Below are 17,459 nucleotides of genomic sequence, written 5' to 3' on the forward strand. Positions count from 1 at the left end.
ATCGGAGGAGACCGCCCATCTGTGCAGGGGTATCTTCGTAAACTCCAGGGCTTGCGGGAGCGGTTTTAAATTCTTTTCACAAATGCCATCTCAACTCATGCCGACTTGAAATGTTTTAAATTTTAAGTTGACTCATAACATATAATAGGGGAAGATGAATAATGGTTTTCTGGTCTGACTGAGAGCCTCGTAGGAAGAAACGGATTAGGTAGGAAAGCATTATGTAAATCAAAAGACAGTTTTTTTAACACCTGTTTCACACCTTAGTGTATTATGAAACCTTTGTTGATTTCTTCTTTGCCTACAGTCATTTAGGAACCCACATATAAAGATACTTCGGTTGAATTTATATAATAATTTTTCCCATTGTTCTCCCTCAGGACCTGATTGATGAGTGGATAGCCAAAGAGGCCAAAAGATCCAACTCCAATAAAACCATGGATCCAAGCTGTTTAAAATGGACCCCTCCCAAGGGCACTTAAAGTGACCTGTTACTCTGAGCCAGCGAACCCCAGCAGTAGGAATCCGTACCCTAGGGATCTGTCTGTCATTTCTGTTGCTCTTGTGATTGGCAAGTACAGTATCCTTTGGGAAGGCCATCCCCCTCAGGACTGTCCTGGCTCCGACCTTCATGTACACTGCAGACGCTGGTTCTGAGGAACTGTTCTTTCGGCCTCAGTGAGGTTGCCTGGATGGGATCGCTGTTAGACTTGAGTGCAGATCCCTCGTAGCACTGACCCAAGGTGTTCTGTTTTGGTACTGTACCTGTCCAGTCACTGGTTCTCTCCTCATGTCCTCTGGCCCCATGAGGTTGTGTTGTGTCTTCTAAACTTTGTAATACTGCTTCTTGCCGCCTGGTCACCAGACCACCAAATAACGGTTGCCACCACCAGGACCTTTCCATTTATTCCTTACATGTGTTTTTGGAGGGGCAGGGGAGAGGTAACAAACACTTCTGAGTGTGTGTGCTGGGAGGGGTCCCTTCCCTTTGGACTTCATCTCACTGTAAATTTTTTCCTCCATTTTTATCAAAAGACCTGTTTTTGATCAGTATCGGGCTGACCAGAGCCAAATACTTTTGAAGACTCTCCCAGGGATTTGTCTTGGTAACAGCACATTATCTGAATGAGATGGAGAAAAGAATTGAGCGGTGGTGATTCTGTACTTTGAGTTCACCTGTGGGCAGTGGGCAGCGGGCAGCGTCTTGGTGGAAAGGAATGGATACTACTTTTTGCCTCACCAGATAAAGTGCCCAGTCGTAAATGTTTTCTTCTCTTTACTCCCTGCCCTTTTTTACGTTTGCAGGTGCCAAAATAATTTCCAGTTCTCCCTTTCATGCTGCATGTTAACTGGTTAATTACACCACAGAAACCTTTCCACCAGTACCAGTGTGAGATAGCACACCTACACTTCCACATAAGTTGCACTGCTTTTGTCTGAACATCCTCGGAGAAGCGATTGAAAATGACTTCCGTATCTCAGCCCATGACTCAGCAAAGCAGAGTGTCCACCCCTGCCAAGGTTTGCTTCTCTTTTCAACAGTGCCTCACCCTCCCTCTAGGACTAAAGTGCTCACGCCCTTCCAAGAACTCCTCCTCCATTTCCTTTTTTGGGATTTACCACCATCCCCCCCATTCTCTGGTCTCCTATTTTTGGTGTTGTTTAAGTGAAGGAAGAGATGATCCCTCTAATTTCTCTCCAGCCCATTATAACCTGCTATCTTGGGGCAGCTTTTGATGTATGACATGTCACCCTTCCCGACTTGGTCTCCTACATCACCACTGTCTTCATGTGGAGCCCTCACCACAGTCCCCACTCTGGTCATTTGTGCCTTTCTCTTGTCATCTCTGTACACTACTTATATTCACTGTGGGTTGGGGGGAGCTAATTTTAAGCATGTTCAGTGGCAGCTCCCTGCCAGTTTCAGTGTCACTGTTAAAATTTATCCAAAAGCAACTTCACTGGGGTTTTTCTTAAGGGGTAAAGGCCTTTTACAGAAGCTAACCCTTCCCCACATGTGGTAGAATGTGCTGTCCTGTATCTACTCCTCAATAAAGCATGTTCTCTGCTCACGTCTGTTTCACCCAGGAGCTCTCATTTACAGATGGAACGGGTGCCACTGACTTGCTGCGAATAGTAAATGCACTCGGGATTTATTTTCCTAGCAGTAAACTGCCTGTTGAGGGATGCGGTTTGTGGCTGGGGGAAGGTTTTTTCTCCTTTGTGTTGCAGGCTATCTGTAGAGGGAGTGCTTACTCTGAACTTGTCTACTTGGTGGGATAAATTCTCTGCCGCCCTCTGGTTCCAGCTAATAGGCATGCATAGGAGCGACTAGTCAGTATTATTCATTCTTCTGTTTAGTTCCTTTTCTTGATTTCGAGGGCAGAAGAGCCAGCAGGAAGTTAGGGTAGATGGGGTACAAGCGATAGTTGTGGGAGGTGGAAATAGGTGTATCCCTTCTTAATCTCCAGGCTTGTTTGCCAGGAGCGAGCAGTGTCACCTCTAATCATTGTCTCTTGGGTAGAGATGGTTTCTGAAAGCAGCTGCATTTTCTTGTAGCATTTATCCAGTGCAGGAAAAAGGAGGCTGGGCATTTATCTGTACAGTAGAAAGGAGAAGGGTGGAAGTTGTATTAGGGTGGTTTCGCCCACTGTGGCCGGTAGCAGTGAGAATCCCTCCTGGCAGGTAAACTTGGAGACAAGGGTCCTCCTTGGCAAGGTTAGGTCCTGTGTGTCACTTACCAGGAGTGGGAGATGGGATGGACAGAAGCTTAAAGTTATAAAAAGACTGTTCTGACACTCAGAGATGTGCACCCAAATCTCCATGTTCTAGATATTGCATCAAAGGGAAATTTTGCTCTCTCTCACATTTTGAAAAATTTGAAGTAGGCAGTATGGATCATGAGAATGGAATGCTGAGAGGTCAGAGCACTTGAAGTTTGTGCACAGTCTGGATCCTAAGCCTCTGCTGATTACCACCGCCCTTTCCTCACATAGAAGAATTCTCTGGTTTAAATCCTTACAGGTATGGGAATAGACTGTTCACTTCCATGGTTACTGTGAGTAAAATTGCCCCCTCTGACTCCCTTTTACTTGCACAAAAGAAGCTCAGCTGCTGAGGCTCCCTCATAAGAAGATCGAAAGTCTGGAGTTATTCCTGGATCTAGCTCCCGAAACCCTCCAAGTAGAAGCCCCTCCTGTGTTTCTGGAGGAAGAGCGCTCTAGCACGTGTTGGTTGCTTCCCAGGTGCTTCCCATTGTGCTGGGTACTATCACACTGCCTCATTTGACCCCCATGCTAACCCAGTGCAGTAGAAATCCACACAGGTTTTGCAGGAGAAAACCGGGAACACAGGTGACATAGTAAGTGACAAAGACAAATCTCATTTTGCTCTGTCCGGCTTGAGAACCCACACCCTCCCATCTACCATTTCACTTCTCGGCTTTTTGATTCCTTAATGGTTAAACCATCTGATCCCTTCTAGTTAGATTTCCTTGCTTCAGCCACAGGCCCCCATGCTCATAGTGGCTTCCATCACCAGAAAAATAACAAAACTGGTGAAACTTGCAGACAGAAGAATTGATTTTAGTTGGTCAGATAGGCAAACATTTGGAGGCCAAAGACCTAAACCAGGAAGCAAACGATGTGCCTCATTCTGGCTCTGCTTCTGATTTAGGAATAAACTGTCTAGTAAGCACCGTCCCTTAACTGACGTGGTTTCCTTCAGTCCTGACCGCAGCACAACTGTAAGGCGGGTATTATATCCCTTTTCCACACGAGAAAATTTGAGGCTCAGAGGTCTTGCTGCTGGGTTATAGAAACAGAATGAGAGCCTTGCTTCTCTGATTCCAGATCCCAGGCTTCTGACAGCGCTGTTGTGAGTCATCTGATGTCTCTGTGCCTGTTCCCATTTCTCACAAGGGGGCTAGTGAGTCATATTAAGTAATTTTTAAGAATATGGTATGCCCTTTACATGGCAACATGATGCTTTTGACTTGTCCTCAGCTTTGGTTTGTCCCTGCAGTTCTGGGCAGATTGCCTGGCTAGGGTTAGGAATGGCCTTAATGGAGTTCATGTGAAGCCAGTGTAGAAAAAAGACTGCATCTTGCTTACAGCACACATTCCTCCTGGAACGTGAAACAAATGAAAAGCAGCTTTTTGGATGTATATTAGTAAGTTTTCAAGGGTAGGCATAAACATGTCTGCCTTTTTCCTCCATCGAAGAGCAGTCGATAAGCCAAATGACATTTAAGGAGCAGAGCTGTTATGACAGGTGCTAAGATGAAGCAGCATGACTCTCAGCAGGGAGCCTTACCCTTTTTTCTTTCCTTCTGAACTTTTGAGAATCTAATCAAAGCATTGGGTCTTTTTTTTTTTTTTAATGTACATAATGCAGATAGGCACACATTTGTCTACAGTTCAGGAAATTGAGCCTTTGAAGTCCGTTTCTGGATTGGGGGGTGTGGGGAGGTAAAGGAAACCCTGGTTTGAGAAAGCTCCAGTGAAAAGGCAGAATCCTGCCTTCTACCTGCCTTCACTCCCACCCCACCCCACGGCCCTGAGCTAGACCTTTGCAGGTTCAAGTAACAGGTCCCATTAAGTGAGGTACAGTGACTGCCGAGGGAGAAGGCCTGGTTCACTGGCTCGTTAGTGCCCTTCCTTCCCGTGGCCTCCCAGGTACACATACACACACAGTGCTATGCGGGATTTTGCATGTTTAGAGAATAAGGTAAAAACTTCACTCAATAACACGGTGTGTGCTGGGAATTCTAGAAACCACCTTTTGCTATTCACTGGGGATCATGGAATGACAGAATTGGACGGCCACCGGTTCTGCCCTAGCACTTTCTACTACAAACTTGTATGACTGCCTCTTCCAGACTGTTTTCCTGCTGATGGGGGCAGGATAATTGCCCACTTCCTTTGTGGTATCTTCAACAGAATGCCAATGAGTGTCACTAAGAAGGGAAAAAAAGACTGCCTAGTGGTGAAAAACGTCCCTTGTGCTGAAAGATCAGTTTGTCTCTTCTGCCTTGTGCAATCCCTGTAGATGCAGGACACACTGGCACCATGTGGGGGTTTGAGGGTTTGTGTACTTGTGCCCAGGAGTGGAGAAAATAACCTGTGCTGTTGCACAACTTTGGCTCCATTGCTTTTCCCAGATGTGCTGTGTGTGATACAAACACCTTTATCCTTGGCAAATCATGTCCATTCCAAGAAGCCTGTCTTTTTCTGCTGGGTATTTATTTCTGGAAACCACTCACCTCATATTTAGTTGGTCCCAAAGTTTTTAGAAACCTGTACTCCTATCTCACAGAAAAAGAAAAAAAGGTATGCTAGATCACTTCCAGAGGTGGTGACCAATAATTTCTCCCATCTCTGGATGTGTGTGCTGCTCCATGTGGGCTGGACTTTTTACTTGCTTTAACTAATCAAATGTGACAGAAGTGGTATTCTGGCAGCTTCCACTTTTGGTCTTGGAAGCCAGCTGACATTTCCAAACCAGGAGCTTGAGCTAAACTGAGTAGTGTTGGATGGAGTAAGACCATGTACAGGAGAACCAACGTGCTGCAGCCGGTAGCACCGCAACTCCAGACCCCATACTCCCAGCTGGATGCAGCCTCATGAGTGACCCCTGCCGACCACACAAAGCTAAAGAAACATCCTGCTGAGTCCTGCCAACCTGGAGAACCAGGAGAAATTATAAACCATTATTTGGGGATGGTATGACACACCGAAATGGGTATATGAAAAAGGATTTTTGAAATTAAATGGCTAGAATCCAGTTTGGCCTTGTAGGTTTTGTTAAACTGATGCCTGTGATTGGAAACCAGATGTGTCCAGAGGAGGACCACCTTGTGTAACACCAGGGGCAGTGTTCAAATTCCATGCAATGGCGTCTGCAGAGCCAGTTTAACCCTGGTTGGTCTTTCAGTATTTCTCCACTCTCAGTCATATTGCCTCTGAGGTCCCTCCATGGCCTTGGAATTCTTGGCCACCTCCTTATGGAAGTGGATCAGGAGAAGTGAAGAATAGCCTATCAAGACGTGGCTCATCCCTTTCCTGCTCCAGAATTCACAAGGCTTCCCATTGCTCATTGGATTGATGAAGTTCATGTTTATCTTGGCTTTTGAGTCTCCATAAGCTGATGGCCTCCCTAGCTTTCTTCGTTCCCCTGCACATAGCCTCAGTGCACAACGGGATTAGTCTGTCCCTTTTCCTGTTTTTCCTCGGGAATGCCTCCACTTCAGCCTTCCCCAAAGTGTGTCCCGTTAAACACAAAGAATTAACGGGCTAAAAGGGTACTGTACTCAAACTTGGAGAATACGGAGTTATATTACAGTGTGTTTCTTGAATTCAGAGCTTCTCAAAGCCTCCCTCTTGGGGTTTTCCAAGAGGGAGATGGAATGTAACATTTCCTTAAATGATTAGATCTAGAAGGATCCTTTGAGAGACCAATATGTTGAGAGGCAGACATTTGGAAGTTTCTTACCTATTGAAGTGGCCTGGCTAGAAAGGAATTCCTTGTGAAGACTTATAACTCTGCCTGAGATTTGCCCGTACATTTACAGCATAGACCAAGTAGGCGTAGGAGTTGAGTGTATTTGGAGTGAAGGACCCTTGGCTCAAATCCTTCCATTTCTGGTGTAGAGTGAGGGTGTCTGCAGAGTGAGGAGGGTACTTGTGGAGGTAAACTGTCTTGCAGAATGCCAGATACATTACAGACATTTCATTTGTACACAAAAATGTAGAACTTAAATCTCCTGGAGGACATCGATACTAAATACAGAGGATTTCTAGTTGTGATCCATGCTAAGAAGGGTGAAGGACAAGGTGTTGTGTGAGCATAACTGGAGGGAACTCGTTGAACTTGATTATCAAGGAAGCCCTGGCTGAAAAAGAGCCTTTCTTTCTTTATCCTGGGACCTGAAAGATGAGGAGTTAGCCAAGGCAGGGGTGTGTGGAGGGACTAGGGCTATGTTCATATAGGGGAGAGCCAGAGCATAGACCTCAAAGCAGGCAAGAAGGTAGTCTAAGAAATTCTGCCTGGTGCCAGTAAGGAGGCTGAGGGGGGAAGGATCAGAGAGCACAGGGCCTTGGAGGCCAAGGACGAGAATATCAGGTTTATCTAGGAAACAACTGTGGCCAGTAGTGGACGGTCATGCTCTGGGCGGAGAATGGAGGGGGGTGGGTCTGGCAGTAAGATGGGAAGCAAGGAAGTCTTTCAGGAGGCTGCTGCCCTACAGGCAAGGGAAGATGATGCCTTGTGTTAACAGTGGTAGTGAAGGTGGCAAGATGAATTCTAGACAGATCTGGAAGAACCAACAACTAGGAAACATGTTTAGATGGGGGAAGCGAGGAGTAGAGGGTGGCTCCCAGGTTTCCAGCCCACAGCAGGGTACCTGGAGGTGCCACTTGTAGACAAGAGCTGACCACCATGAGTAGCTTTGGGGCTGTAGGTCAAGAGTTCAGCATTTGGACATGTTGAGTTTGAGAACTACCGGATATGTGTTCACTGAGCAGTCACTGCTGTTTATTTCAGTTACTTGTATTATGTTTGGCTCCCTCGTGGCTCTAGAGACAGACTCCCTGAGGACAGGAAGTGTGAATCCTCTCCAAGGACCTCTTATGTGCTGAACACTATCTTTGGCACTGGGGTAAAGATAAATGAGAAGTGGTCTGTATACTTGAGTAACCCTGTTGTTGAGGAGATAAAACTATTAATTTTAACATCACATATTCGTGCTGTGGTGGAGGAAGGTGCAGGCACTTTGGGAACTCAGTGGAGAGAGTGAGTGGGTAATTCTCAGTTTGGGAGAGCTTTACAGAGAAATTGACCTCTGAGTAAGAATTCACTAGAATGGGAGGAGAATGGCATGTGCAGAAAGCAGCTTGTGTGAACATGATGGGTCTAAAAAGGATCGTTGGAGAGCAGGGGCTGGCCTTTGCAGAGTGACCACCTCTCCCTTGCTCTCTACAGTCGGTAGGTCTTCTAGGACAAATTCCATCTCTGATACTTACAGTCCCGTCTAAGTGCCCAAAAAAGTACCAGCACAGAGAGGAAACTTACTAAATATCCAGTAACTTGTTTTTCTTAAATGTCCCAAATTTCAGACACAGGAATAAAATCTTCAGTCCTCTTTGTCACTCCTTCAGGTTGGCTTGTTACAGTGACCGACCGCCTGGGACCACAGCACTGGGTGTTGAGATGGCCAAGGCACCAGTGCCTGATGGGGGAGGTTAGCAGTGGAAGGGGTGAGGGTACCCTGGGGGCTTCTGCAGTGTCAGGCGGTGGCTTGCACCGCCGCCCACTCCCATATTTCTCAGCGGACATGGTATGGTGTAAGGATGAGGACAGGTTTATTCAGAGCTCACGACGAAGAGTGAGCCTTAGGATAGAGATTCTTTCACTACACGTTGACTAGAAGAACCTTACTGGTTGTGCTGACACACTGGCCTCAGGGCCTTTGCTGTCACCAAACCTTTCTCTAGCACCCAGATGAGGGGCCTGCTCTTTCCACCCATGCCTTCTTCCCCTCCTTTTAAACAGCCTAACCACCCCACCCCCTAAAGAGTCTGGTGCCCCCTCAAACTCCTAAACCATTTCCTTCTTTTTGGACAGAGGGACACAGAGATGCAAAATGTGATGCAGCCTAGTGAACTAACGAACCGTCCTTCACTGTGGAACCCGCACAGCTCCCAGCTCACTCCTTTGTTCATCTCTAGGCTTATTACCTAGGTTTGCCCCCCAGGATTTCATTCTGGCTCTTTCTAAGCATCCTGGGGTCCTCTGTGTTCCACCTGTCTATGAACCACTGGGGCAGGACAGTGGTCTCCCCATCAGACTGGGGGCTCCCTGAGGCGGGAACTATTTCATTTCTCTAAAGCTCTTCCCAGTGCTCAGAGAGTGACTAGCTGCCTGTGTCTCAAAAGCACAGCAGTTAGTTGGAGGGCTACCTCATACACGAGCATTAACGAGGGCCCTGGAATCCAGTTCTTCTCCAAGTCCAAAGACACATGGATTTGGGTCCTTGAGGTTATGACGGTAGGTAGGGAGGGGGTGTCACCCTTACCAATGTCCCAAGCCTGTCTTCCCACCTTCGGGTAGAACCACGGCTGTTTGGGATTTCCCTTTACAACTCTGGAAAAGGCCTCCCGGCCTGCTGACGTGCCAGGCCGCCGGGCAGGGTGCAGAGCCCAGGCCATCCCCGCCCTCTGCCCTGGAACCAGAGAAGAAACCATTCACTACTCATTGGTTTATTGAGCCCCTGATGTGGCCCTGGGCACGGGAGACAGGAGTGGGGAGGCTCAGTCCTGCTATGCAGTGAGAGGTGAGCTGAGTGCTGGGGGTGGAGGTGGGCAGGGTCATTTGCTCACAGTGGTGACAACAGGGAATTTATGCATGACCGCCGATTGAGACCAAGAGTCCTGGGAGGAGCCCCAGTGAGTTCAGTGAGGGCCTGGTGGGAGGGACATGCCGGCGTTGAGCACAGGAGACATGGAGAAGAGAGCTGGCCTGGCCAGTTGGTTGGTTATAACGTCCAGGTAGGGAGAAAGGGGAGTTCATCGTCTGGGAAGCGTGTCGTGGGGGCTCTCACTCTGACCCGTGGTCCTCATCCTCTCTGCCTGGGGAGAGTGCTGTACATGGGCGAGGGTTAGGGGAGGCTTGCCTGGCTCCGCCACCCCTGGAGGCCCTCCGTTTCCCTAGCCCAGGTTTCTCTGGCTGCAGTTAGCTAGGCGATCAGATTACAGGTTCACCTGCCACATCTTCCATTTTTCCATCATAAATGCCTCCAGAGTGTGGACGAGCCAATCCTCAGTTATCCTCTCTAAAGAAGGGGAGTGGTAACCCAGTACTCAGAATGCCAAAGGCCCTCCTGGGGACATGGGATATGCCCTGGACGAGGAGACACAGCATTTAGTTCTGGCTCTGTTATCAGTTCACTGTGTGACTTTGTGGCCCCTGCCAGAAGGCGTTAGCTGATAACCACTTAGGGTGTTATCCCTCCCAGGGTGATTTGCACTTATTTACAATTGTTGAAGACAGGAAATATCTTCAGGTTTTCTAACAATGATTAGTGAGGGAATAAGGGGGATGTTCCAGGGTCTAAAAACCCCCACACCGTTCTCTGTGGCTTCAGCAGGCCCTCAGAGCAGGGAGCAGAGTGTGCCTGTTGGTGGTGGGTGGGGAGTGGAGAGGGTACAGCTTCAGGGTTACAGCTGCTTCAGGCCTGGATCATCAAAGGGACCACCTCCCAGCACCTTGACTGCTCTCTTCCATGGGGCCCCTTCCTTGCAGCTTGTGGGAAGCCTGTTCTGTCTGTCCAGCTGCCTGGCCCCTACCCCAGAGACTGGCAGCAAAATACCTGGTCCTTCCTCAGGATGCCCTTGCGATCCAGCAAAAGCTCTCACTTACCTTCTGTAGATGGCCCTCCCCTGCCCAGGAGGCCCTGGACCACTGGTCTTCGCAGATACCCTGGTGATGGAGAGAGGAGATAAAGAAGAGAGGGTGCAGCAGAGGAAGGCTTTCTTGGGAACCAAGAAATACAGGCCAGAGCTGGGACCTCACTAATGGAGTCATTTCTCAATCAGCCTGAGTAGCTGAGGAAAGACTGTGGACTGGTTCATTCATGCACTGATTCATTCACAGATTCCTTCCTCTTTCCCCTCCGTGCTCTCTCCCTTATGCCCTTCCTTCCACAGACACCTCTTGAGTGCCTCATAGAAACTGCTGGGTGTCATGGGGACACAGGAGATGGCAGATCTCTCCCTGCCCATGGGAGAGGAGAGTGTTCTACTCTGGGGACACCAGCCGTGTGACCCAGCAGAACAGTGCAGGGCAGTGTGCAGAGGAGGCACGGTGCCCAGGCCATGGAGGCAAGCTCTGGGCAGGGCAGGCGCTCAGGGAAGGGGAGGTGGAGCCGGGAGTCTAGGCAGTGAGGACAGCCGGGAGGGTGTGCTGAGTCGTTAGGGCATGAGGTTTGCTCCTGAGAGCACTGAAGGTTTATGGGTAAAGATTGGTTTGTTTTCTTTTGATTTTGTTTTTCCCTTTTCACCCAAAGGGTTTTAAGCTGCTCAGATTTTCATTTTTAAGATCCTTCCAGGTGCAGGATGGGGAATGGATTGAATTGTTTTTCCAACTCCAGGCTTAGACCCAAGGTAATTTTGAAGCTTTGGCAGAACTAGATTCATCCCTGTCTACTTGTCCCCGCGGCTGTTCCCTGGGCAGGCAGAGAGCATCCCTCTAAGGAAACAAGCAGGAAGCCCAGCCCCAGCCTGCAGCTGGACCATGCTGACCCCACCCTCCACATGCTGGCCTGACATGCGCTCTGGCCAGAGCATCCCCTCACCTCCCTGGACAACTCAATCCTCCCCAGGGAGTGTAGGGAGAAAAAGTCTGGACAAAACTTACCTGCTCTCTCTGGCTGGATGGGAGGTATTCCTGGGGAAAGAGAGAGAAGGAATGAGGGCTGCACTGCTTCCCTGGGGGCACAGTGAGGTGGCAAGGGCTCATGGCTTTTTGGGGTCCCGGGCCTTTGGTGGTTCTTCAGTGGAACTCCAGTCATGTAGCTGGGCCACATAAGACACACACTTGGTAGGAGGCCACGTGTAGTGGGAAGTGCATGTACTTTGAAGTCACTGGTGCCTGGCACTAGCTGGGCATCCTTCGGGAAATATTTAACCTCTGTGAACCTTAGTTCCCCTGCTGGTGATAAAGAGGATACTGTGAGATCTCATCACATGTGAGCATAGTAGGTGCTCAATAAATATTTCTCTTATACCCTCACGCCCTGCTTCCCCATGGGTTGTTGGATTTGGAAGAGAATTCTGAAATGGCCCATCCCAAACTACATGTAGAGAGGAAACTCAGGCTAAAAGTGTTTGGTTACAAGTAGGTTTTCTTTTTTTAATGTATTTTTTAAAATTACAAAAGCAGTCTTTGAATACACTCCCGCTATAAAAAGAATCAAGTAATGTAGAGGTCAGTGTAGTAAAAATTCAAGTCCCTCTTAACTCTTCCTCACCTCCACTTCCTATCTTAGGTATAAACACCGTTGACAGTTTGATATTTATCCTTCTCGAACTCCCCCTATGTTTTCATATGTATGTGTGTAAGTATGTAGGTTTTTTTTTAAAACGACACGTAGGTTCCCATCCTACATATTGTTATAGAACTTGCTTTTTCCACTGAACCAGTATCTTGGGGCTATTTCTATATCTTTCCCGAGATCTGCCTCCTCCATTTTAGCGGCCACAAAGGCTATGGACGTGCCTAATAGATTTTGACCATTTCCCCCATTAGTGGTTTTTATGTTATTTCCAAATTCTTGCTACTACAAACATGTTGACAATGAACGCCCTGGTCCAAATACCTCAGGGTTCATGTATCAACAGTATTTCTATTTGCTAGACTCCCTATACGACCAAAATGAGACTATTGGTCAAAATGTATGCACATTTCCAACCTTGATGGATATTGCCAACACATCTTCCAAATAAGGCAGTATAGAAAAGTGCCAGGTTTTTTTTTCATATCCTCACCAACACCACTTAAAAAGATATACAATATTGACAATAAGAAAAAGAAAACTGCTCTCTGTTCAGACTGTTTTCTCCTTGTCCCCCCAGGACATGAATCCCGCATTAAGCGTGCCCTCAGAGAACACAGGTTCATTTTACCAATTCTATCTGAGCCAAACAGAATCGACTAGAAAGCTTTGCCCGTAGCTTTACTCACACCTAGTGGCTGATCTCCAGCTCCACCTCTCTCCATGGTCATCCATAGTATTGAAGGCAAGGGCACCAGTAGAGTGCAAAGCGTTTGTCCCCACCACACTCCCCAGATGCTGGAGATAGCCCTGGTTTGCACTGTTGCCTGGCATAATTAACAATCTCCAAAGTGTCCTGGTTCGGATGGTAATTGATATGGACACTGTATACCACCACCATCGCGCAAGCGACCCCTACTGGACTGGAGTGAGGGATGCTGGGTCCAGGGCGTTAAGCTCTGCTTGATGTGATGGAACCCACTCAGAAGCCCTCCTCGCTGGGCACCCGCCCACTTTTTGTCACTCACCTCCCACGTGCTTCCCCATCAGCCCAAAGAACTGGCTGGATTTGCCCCTCTTCACCTCCCGGGGCTGGAGCTGAATGCTGGGGACAGCATTCTCCTGAAGAAGCAGAGGGTTAGTTAGACTTGGGGGAGGTTAGCGAGGAGACAGCGTGAGCAGTGACAACCTCAGTAACACTTGCTCTGTGATGGCACTGAGCTTTTTAGCATATTTTACACAATACTTAATAACTGATAGCTAACCTTTTGCCTACTATGTTCCTGGAACTGTTCTAAGGACTTTTATATATTAATTCACTTAATTTTCACCAAAACCACATGAAGTAAGTACTATCACTGTCACCATTTCACAGATGAAAACACTGAGGCACAGAGAGATTGCCAGTGAGGATGTAAGAGGTGAAGGCAGAACCCGGGTCACCTGGCTCAGAGGCTTAAACATGGCAGTCATAGTCTCAGTTCCTCTTCCCAACCGCCATATGAAGTAGGGACTATGATTTATCGCTGTTTTACAGATTGGGGAACAGACTGGTGGAGGTTAAGCGACTTGTCCCAGGTCCCACAGGAGATGCTAGAGCCAGGACCCAGACTCAGAGAATCTGACCCCAGAGCAGGGGTTCTGCTCCATCTTGGGAAATGTCTTCAACATAGACAAGGAGAGGGCAGCTGGTGAACTCAAGGTGGGCACCCAGTACAACGCCCACTCTAACTCCTGCTCTCCTCTCTTCCCCCACACTCCCCCCAGGTCCTGATTTATCCTGCCCTAGAACCTGGGCCTCCATGAGGGTCATGGCATGTGAAGGCCACTACCCCAGGCAAAGACATTTCCATCCTTGAGCTGAGGGGGTGAAAGTTCTGGACCGAGGACCATGGATTTAAGTTATTTTTTAAATTAATTAATTTTACTTATTTATTTATTTGTTTTTTTAATTGTATAATCAGTTTATGATGTGTCAATTCTAGTGTACAGCATAATGTTTTAGTCATACATAAATGTGCATATATTCCTTTTCATATTCTTTTTCATTGTAGGTTACTACAAGCTATTGAATATAGTTCCCTGTGCTATACAGTAGGACCTTGTTTATTTTATATATAGTAGTTAGTATCTGCAAATCCCGAACTCCCAATTTATGCCTTCCCACCCACATTCCCCCACTGGTAACCATAAGTTTGTTTTCTGTGTCTGTGATGGATTGAAGTTCTCATTCTTCTATTAGCCTGTGTGACCTTTGCCAAAGTCCTCTCCTTCTCTGGCCTTCACTAGAGCCCCTGATGAAGGGTCTGCTCAGCTCTGCTGAGAGGGAGAGATGCTCACTAGTGGAGAGAGTAACAGTGGGTGACATTCATTAGACCATCTTCACATCTCTGTATCCCTAGTACCTGCCACAGTGCTGGGTACATGCAGAAGCTGAGCGTTTTTGGGAGACAGGACACTGAATGAAGGGCCCTTTCTCTGACAATCTGGAATAGGGGAGAGGATGGGGTCTCCTTTTCTAGGAAGGCTGAGAGGTGCACAGAGCCTTAGAGTAATGCAAGCCACCTGCCAGGAGGCTGGGAGCTGGGATTGGATCAGGGGTTTGCTCTTCCATTTCCAGTTCCCATGAGGCAGCGCTGGAGCTCCTGGGACCAGCAGGGGCCTGGCTGGGGTTCAGTGGAAACCGCTTCACCTCTCACAGTTTGTCTTGTCCCAACTTTTGGGGTCAGGAGTGGATTGTTTTCTAAGCCTTGGACTAATTCAGTCACTTCCAATCTGTCTCCTCCCCAGGACGTCAATGGCTGGGGCGGCTGTCTGGGGCTGGAGTCGCCTAGCCTGGCCAGGAACCAGAAAAGTGTCTTTGGAGATTTGGACCCATTTCTGAAAAGCTTATGAAAACCACTTTGCCTTGGTAAAAGGCAGTCTTCAAATGCAAGCTGGAGAGAATGGCTTTTTATGAATTAAATAAGACTCACCTTTCTCCCACCCACCAGATTCCTGGGGGCCATTAGGAAGCATCTTTCACTCAGAAAGGACCCCTTGTAGGGGGTGGGAATAGCTCAGTGGTAGAGCGCATGCTTAGCATGCATGAGGTCCTGGGTTCAATCCCTAGTACCTCCATTAAAAAAAAAAAAAAGGACCCCTGCTCCACTGCCCTCACCAGAAGCCCTCCTTATCTGTTGAACCCAAATCCCCAGCTCCAGGGCTCACTGCAGGCGGGGAGCCCTGAGAGCTAGGGAGGTGGTCAGATCATCCCTGACAGAGCCACCACTCCTTCTGTCACCTCACTTAGATTAATGGTTCCTATATCCCAAGCCTGGGTCTCAGGAAGCAGAGAGATGTTAAATGAGAGTGAACGGAAAAGAAGCATGAGATCCAGCTGCAGGGTGAGGTGCTTGCAGGGGGAAAAGAAAGCCCAGCAGCGCTAGTTGAAGTTGGTGAGGATGTTTCCCACATGGCTGTGTAGGGAGCCCCCCATCACCCAGCTTGGCTTCCCTGGGCCTGGGCCAGGTCCCCTGAGGTTTGGCACAGACTCCATAAAGCATGTCAAAACTAGGGGAAAAAAACCCTTTGGGGACGTCTTCCCCCTCCCCCCATTTTACAGGTGAGGAAACTGATGTCCTGAGAACAGCAATGACTTCCCCAAGATGGCAGAGTCAGTGGAGAGGCTGAGACTTGAACCTGGGTCTCTCTCTCCTGCATCTTCTCACCTACACACACTTCCACATCCAGACTAACCATGAAGGAAACCCACCACCAATGGCTGTTTATTCGATGGCTCTTCCTCTCTTCCTGTGGCCCCAGTGTCCTCACCAAACCAGGACTGGGAGGAGCCCGGCCCAACCCCGTTCTGTCTGCCCTCCCAGAAACCTTCCCTTAGCACCAGGCCTGTTCGTCTCTGGTGTGTGTCCTTTCTCCCCTGTCTGGGAACTCCCTGAGGTCAGACCTTTGTCTCCTTGACCAAATGGGGTGGGGCCCAGATGCTGTGTCTCTAACTTTCAGATTTCTTCCGAGTGACAGCACTTGGGTCCTTTTAGAAACTGACAATCAAACCAGTACTTGTCAGGAAATAAGAGTTTCTATATGTGAGATAAAACAGTGATCCCACGCCAAGTTGACCCCTTGAAAGGAAATTCTAGAAAATGTCTTCTGATGCACAGGTACATAGACTCAGACCTTGGGCAAGGTGTACAGTTGTGCTTTTGAAGCTGCATAACCTTGGACAAACTGCTTGACCTTTCTGTGCCTCAGTTTCCTTATCTGTGAAATGGGGATAGAAATGGTACCTTCCCCACAAGGTTGATATGAGGATTAAATGGGTTAATATTTATGGAGCACTTAGGACAGTGCCAGAAACATAGTATATAATAAATGTTAAGTAAAGCATAAGTGTGCACATGTGCGCACACACACACACGCTGTTGCTTCACATGCATGTGCCCCTTCGGAGTTCTGTCAGGCCAGGAGCCGTGGCCTTGAACCTACAGAGAGAGAGGGGAGGCAGACACCCTGCTTTGCAGTGTACAACCTGCTCTCCTGGCAACCATAAAGGGGATCTTCCATGGAACACCCCCAGCCTCTCCTCAGTGCTACCTACCTCCAGGGTCACGGCTACCCAGGACCTCGCTTCAGCGTCGAGTGCCAGTTCCTTGTCCCCTGCCACAGTACACGCAGACAGCCCCGCCAGGAGGAGCAGGGTGAGGCAGAGCTGCATGGTGAGCCCCTCACAGCCTGAAGACCGCCTTGAGGAGGCTGGTCCTCTCTCTCTGGCTCCTCGGTAGGTGGGAGAAACTCCACCTGTTCTCAGTCCTTCTGGCTACTCTGCTCCTTCAGCTTATCTGAGCCTGGGGGCCGTTTCCGGGACTCCCCTCCTCCCTGGCTGGAAAAGCCAATGATATCACAGCTGCCCAGAGAAGGGACAAGACCTCTTCCACTGCCACCGCCTCCATTGATCTCAGGGCTTAACTCTCTGTTGCGACACCGCCTCGCCTTTGGCTGCGTTCCCTCCAGAGGCAGGTGCACAATGGGGCAGGTATGCCGGGACCGGAGCTTCAGGCTTCCTGACTGGAGGCCCCGGTGGGGCCCTGTCATCTTAGAAATGGGGCAGGGGGACTGCCTGGCTTCCCCCCAACCCCGTAAGACAGGCCTCTCCCCAGAACTTAGTACTCTACCACTTGCCTCCCCTTCCCGTCCCTGAACCCCTTCCTCGGCATTCCGCTCCATCAGGAGTCCCCATGTGTGCACAGAAGCACATGTCTTGCCCGAAGAGGTAAGGCAATACTTAAAGAAAGGAGGGTCCTCACAAGCAGAAATTGGTATTTGCCAGAAAAATGGCCTCTTGCTCAAGCATCATCAGCTCTAAACTATCTTCCCACTGCTGTCAAAGTGTTATTTTAAAAGCCCAACCCTG

The 17,459-nt window shown here is 48.6% G+C and overlaps 2 protein-coding genes across 5 annotated transcripts in view; one reads left to right on the forward strand and one right to left on the reverse strand.

Annotated features, from left to right (window-relative positions):
* KAT7 (lysine acetyltransferase 7) overlaps window positions 1–2,072 on the forward strand; it is a 28,624-nt gene extending 26,552 nt beyond the window's left edge. For both annotated transcript variants that reach the window (XM_006174947.2, XM_006174948.2), the window contains one exon: window positions 381–2,072. In XM_006174947.2, coding sequence (XP_006175009.1) covers window positions 381–482 — 102 coding nt within the window. In that variant the 3' untranslated portion in view covers window positions 483–2,072. The remainder of the gene's footprint in view (window positions 1–380) is intronic.
* A 143-nt stretch (window positions 2,073–2,215) lies between these two features.
* On the reverse strand, window positions 2,216–16,903 carry TAC4 (tachykinin precursor 4). 3 transcript variants are annotated; one of them, XM_032457774.1, is made up of 5 exons: window positions 16,647–16,903; window positions 13,078–13,171; window positions 11,413–11,442; window positions 10,417–10,476; window positions 2,216–2,598 (listed from the first exon to the last, which is right to left on the reverse strand). In XM_032457774.1, exons 1-5 carry the CDS (start codon window positions 16,761–16,763, stop codon window positions 2,507–2,509), a joined length of 393 nt encoding a protein of 130 aa, XP_032313665.1. In that variant the 5' UTR covers window positions 16,764–16,903; the 3' UTR covers window positions 2,216–2,506. The 3 variants fall into 3 exon arrangements, with proteins under 3 accessions (XP_032313665.1, XP_014406307.2, XP_032313666.1); XM_014550821.2 differs by lacking the exon at window positions 2,216–2,598 and adding an exon at window positions 9,068–9,626; XM_032457775.1 differs by lacking the exon at window positions 2,216–2,598 and adding an exon at window positions 9,068–9,638.
* Window positions 16,904–17,459: the final 556 nt, after the last annotated feature.

The sequence above is a fragment of the Camelus ferus genome, chromosome 16 (genome assembly GCF_009834535.1).
Source record: "Camelus ferus isolate YT-003-E chromosome 16, BCGSAC_Cfer_1.0, whole genome shotgun sequence".
Lineage (NCBI taxonomy): Eukaryota > Metazoa > Chordata > Mammalia > Artiodactyla > Camelidae > Camelus > Camelus ferus.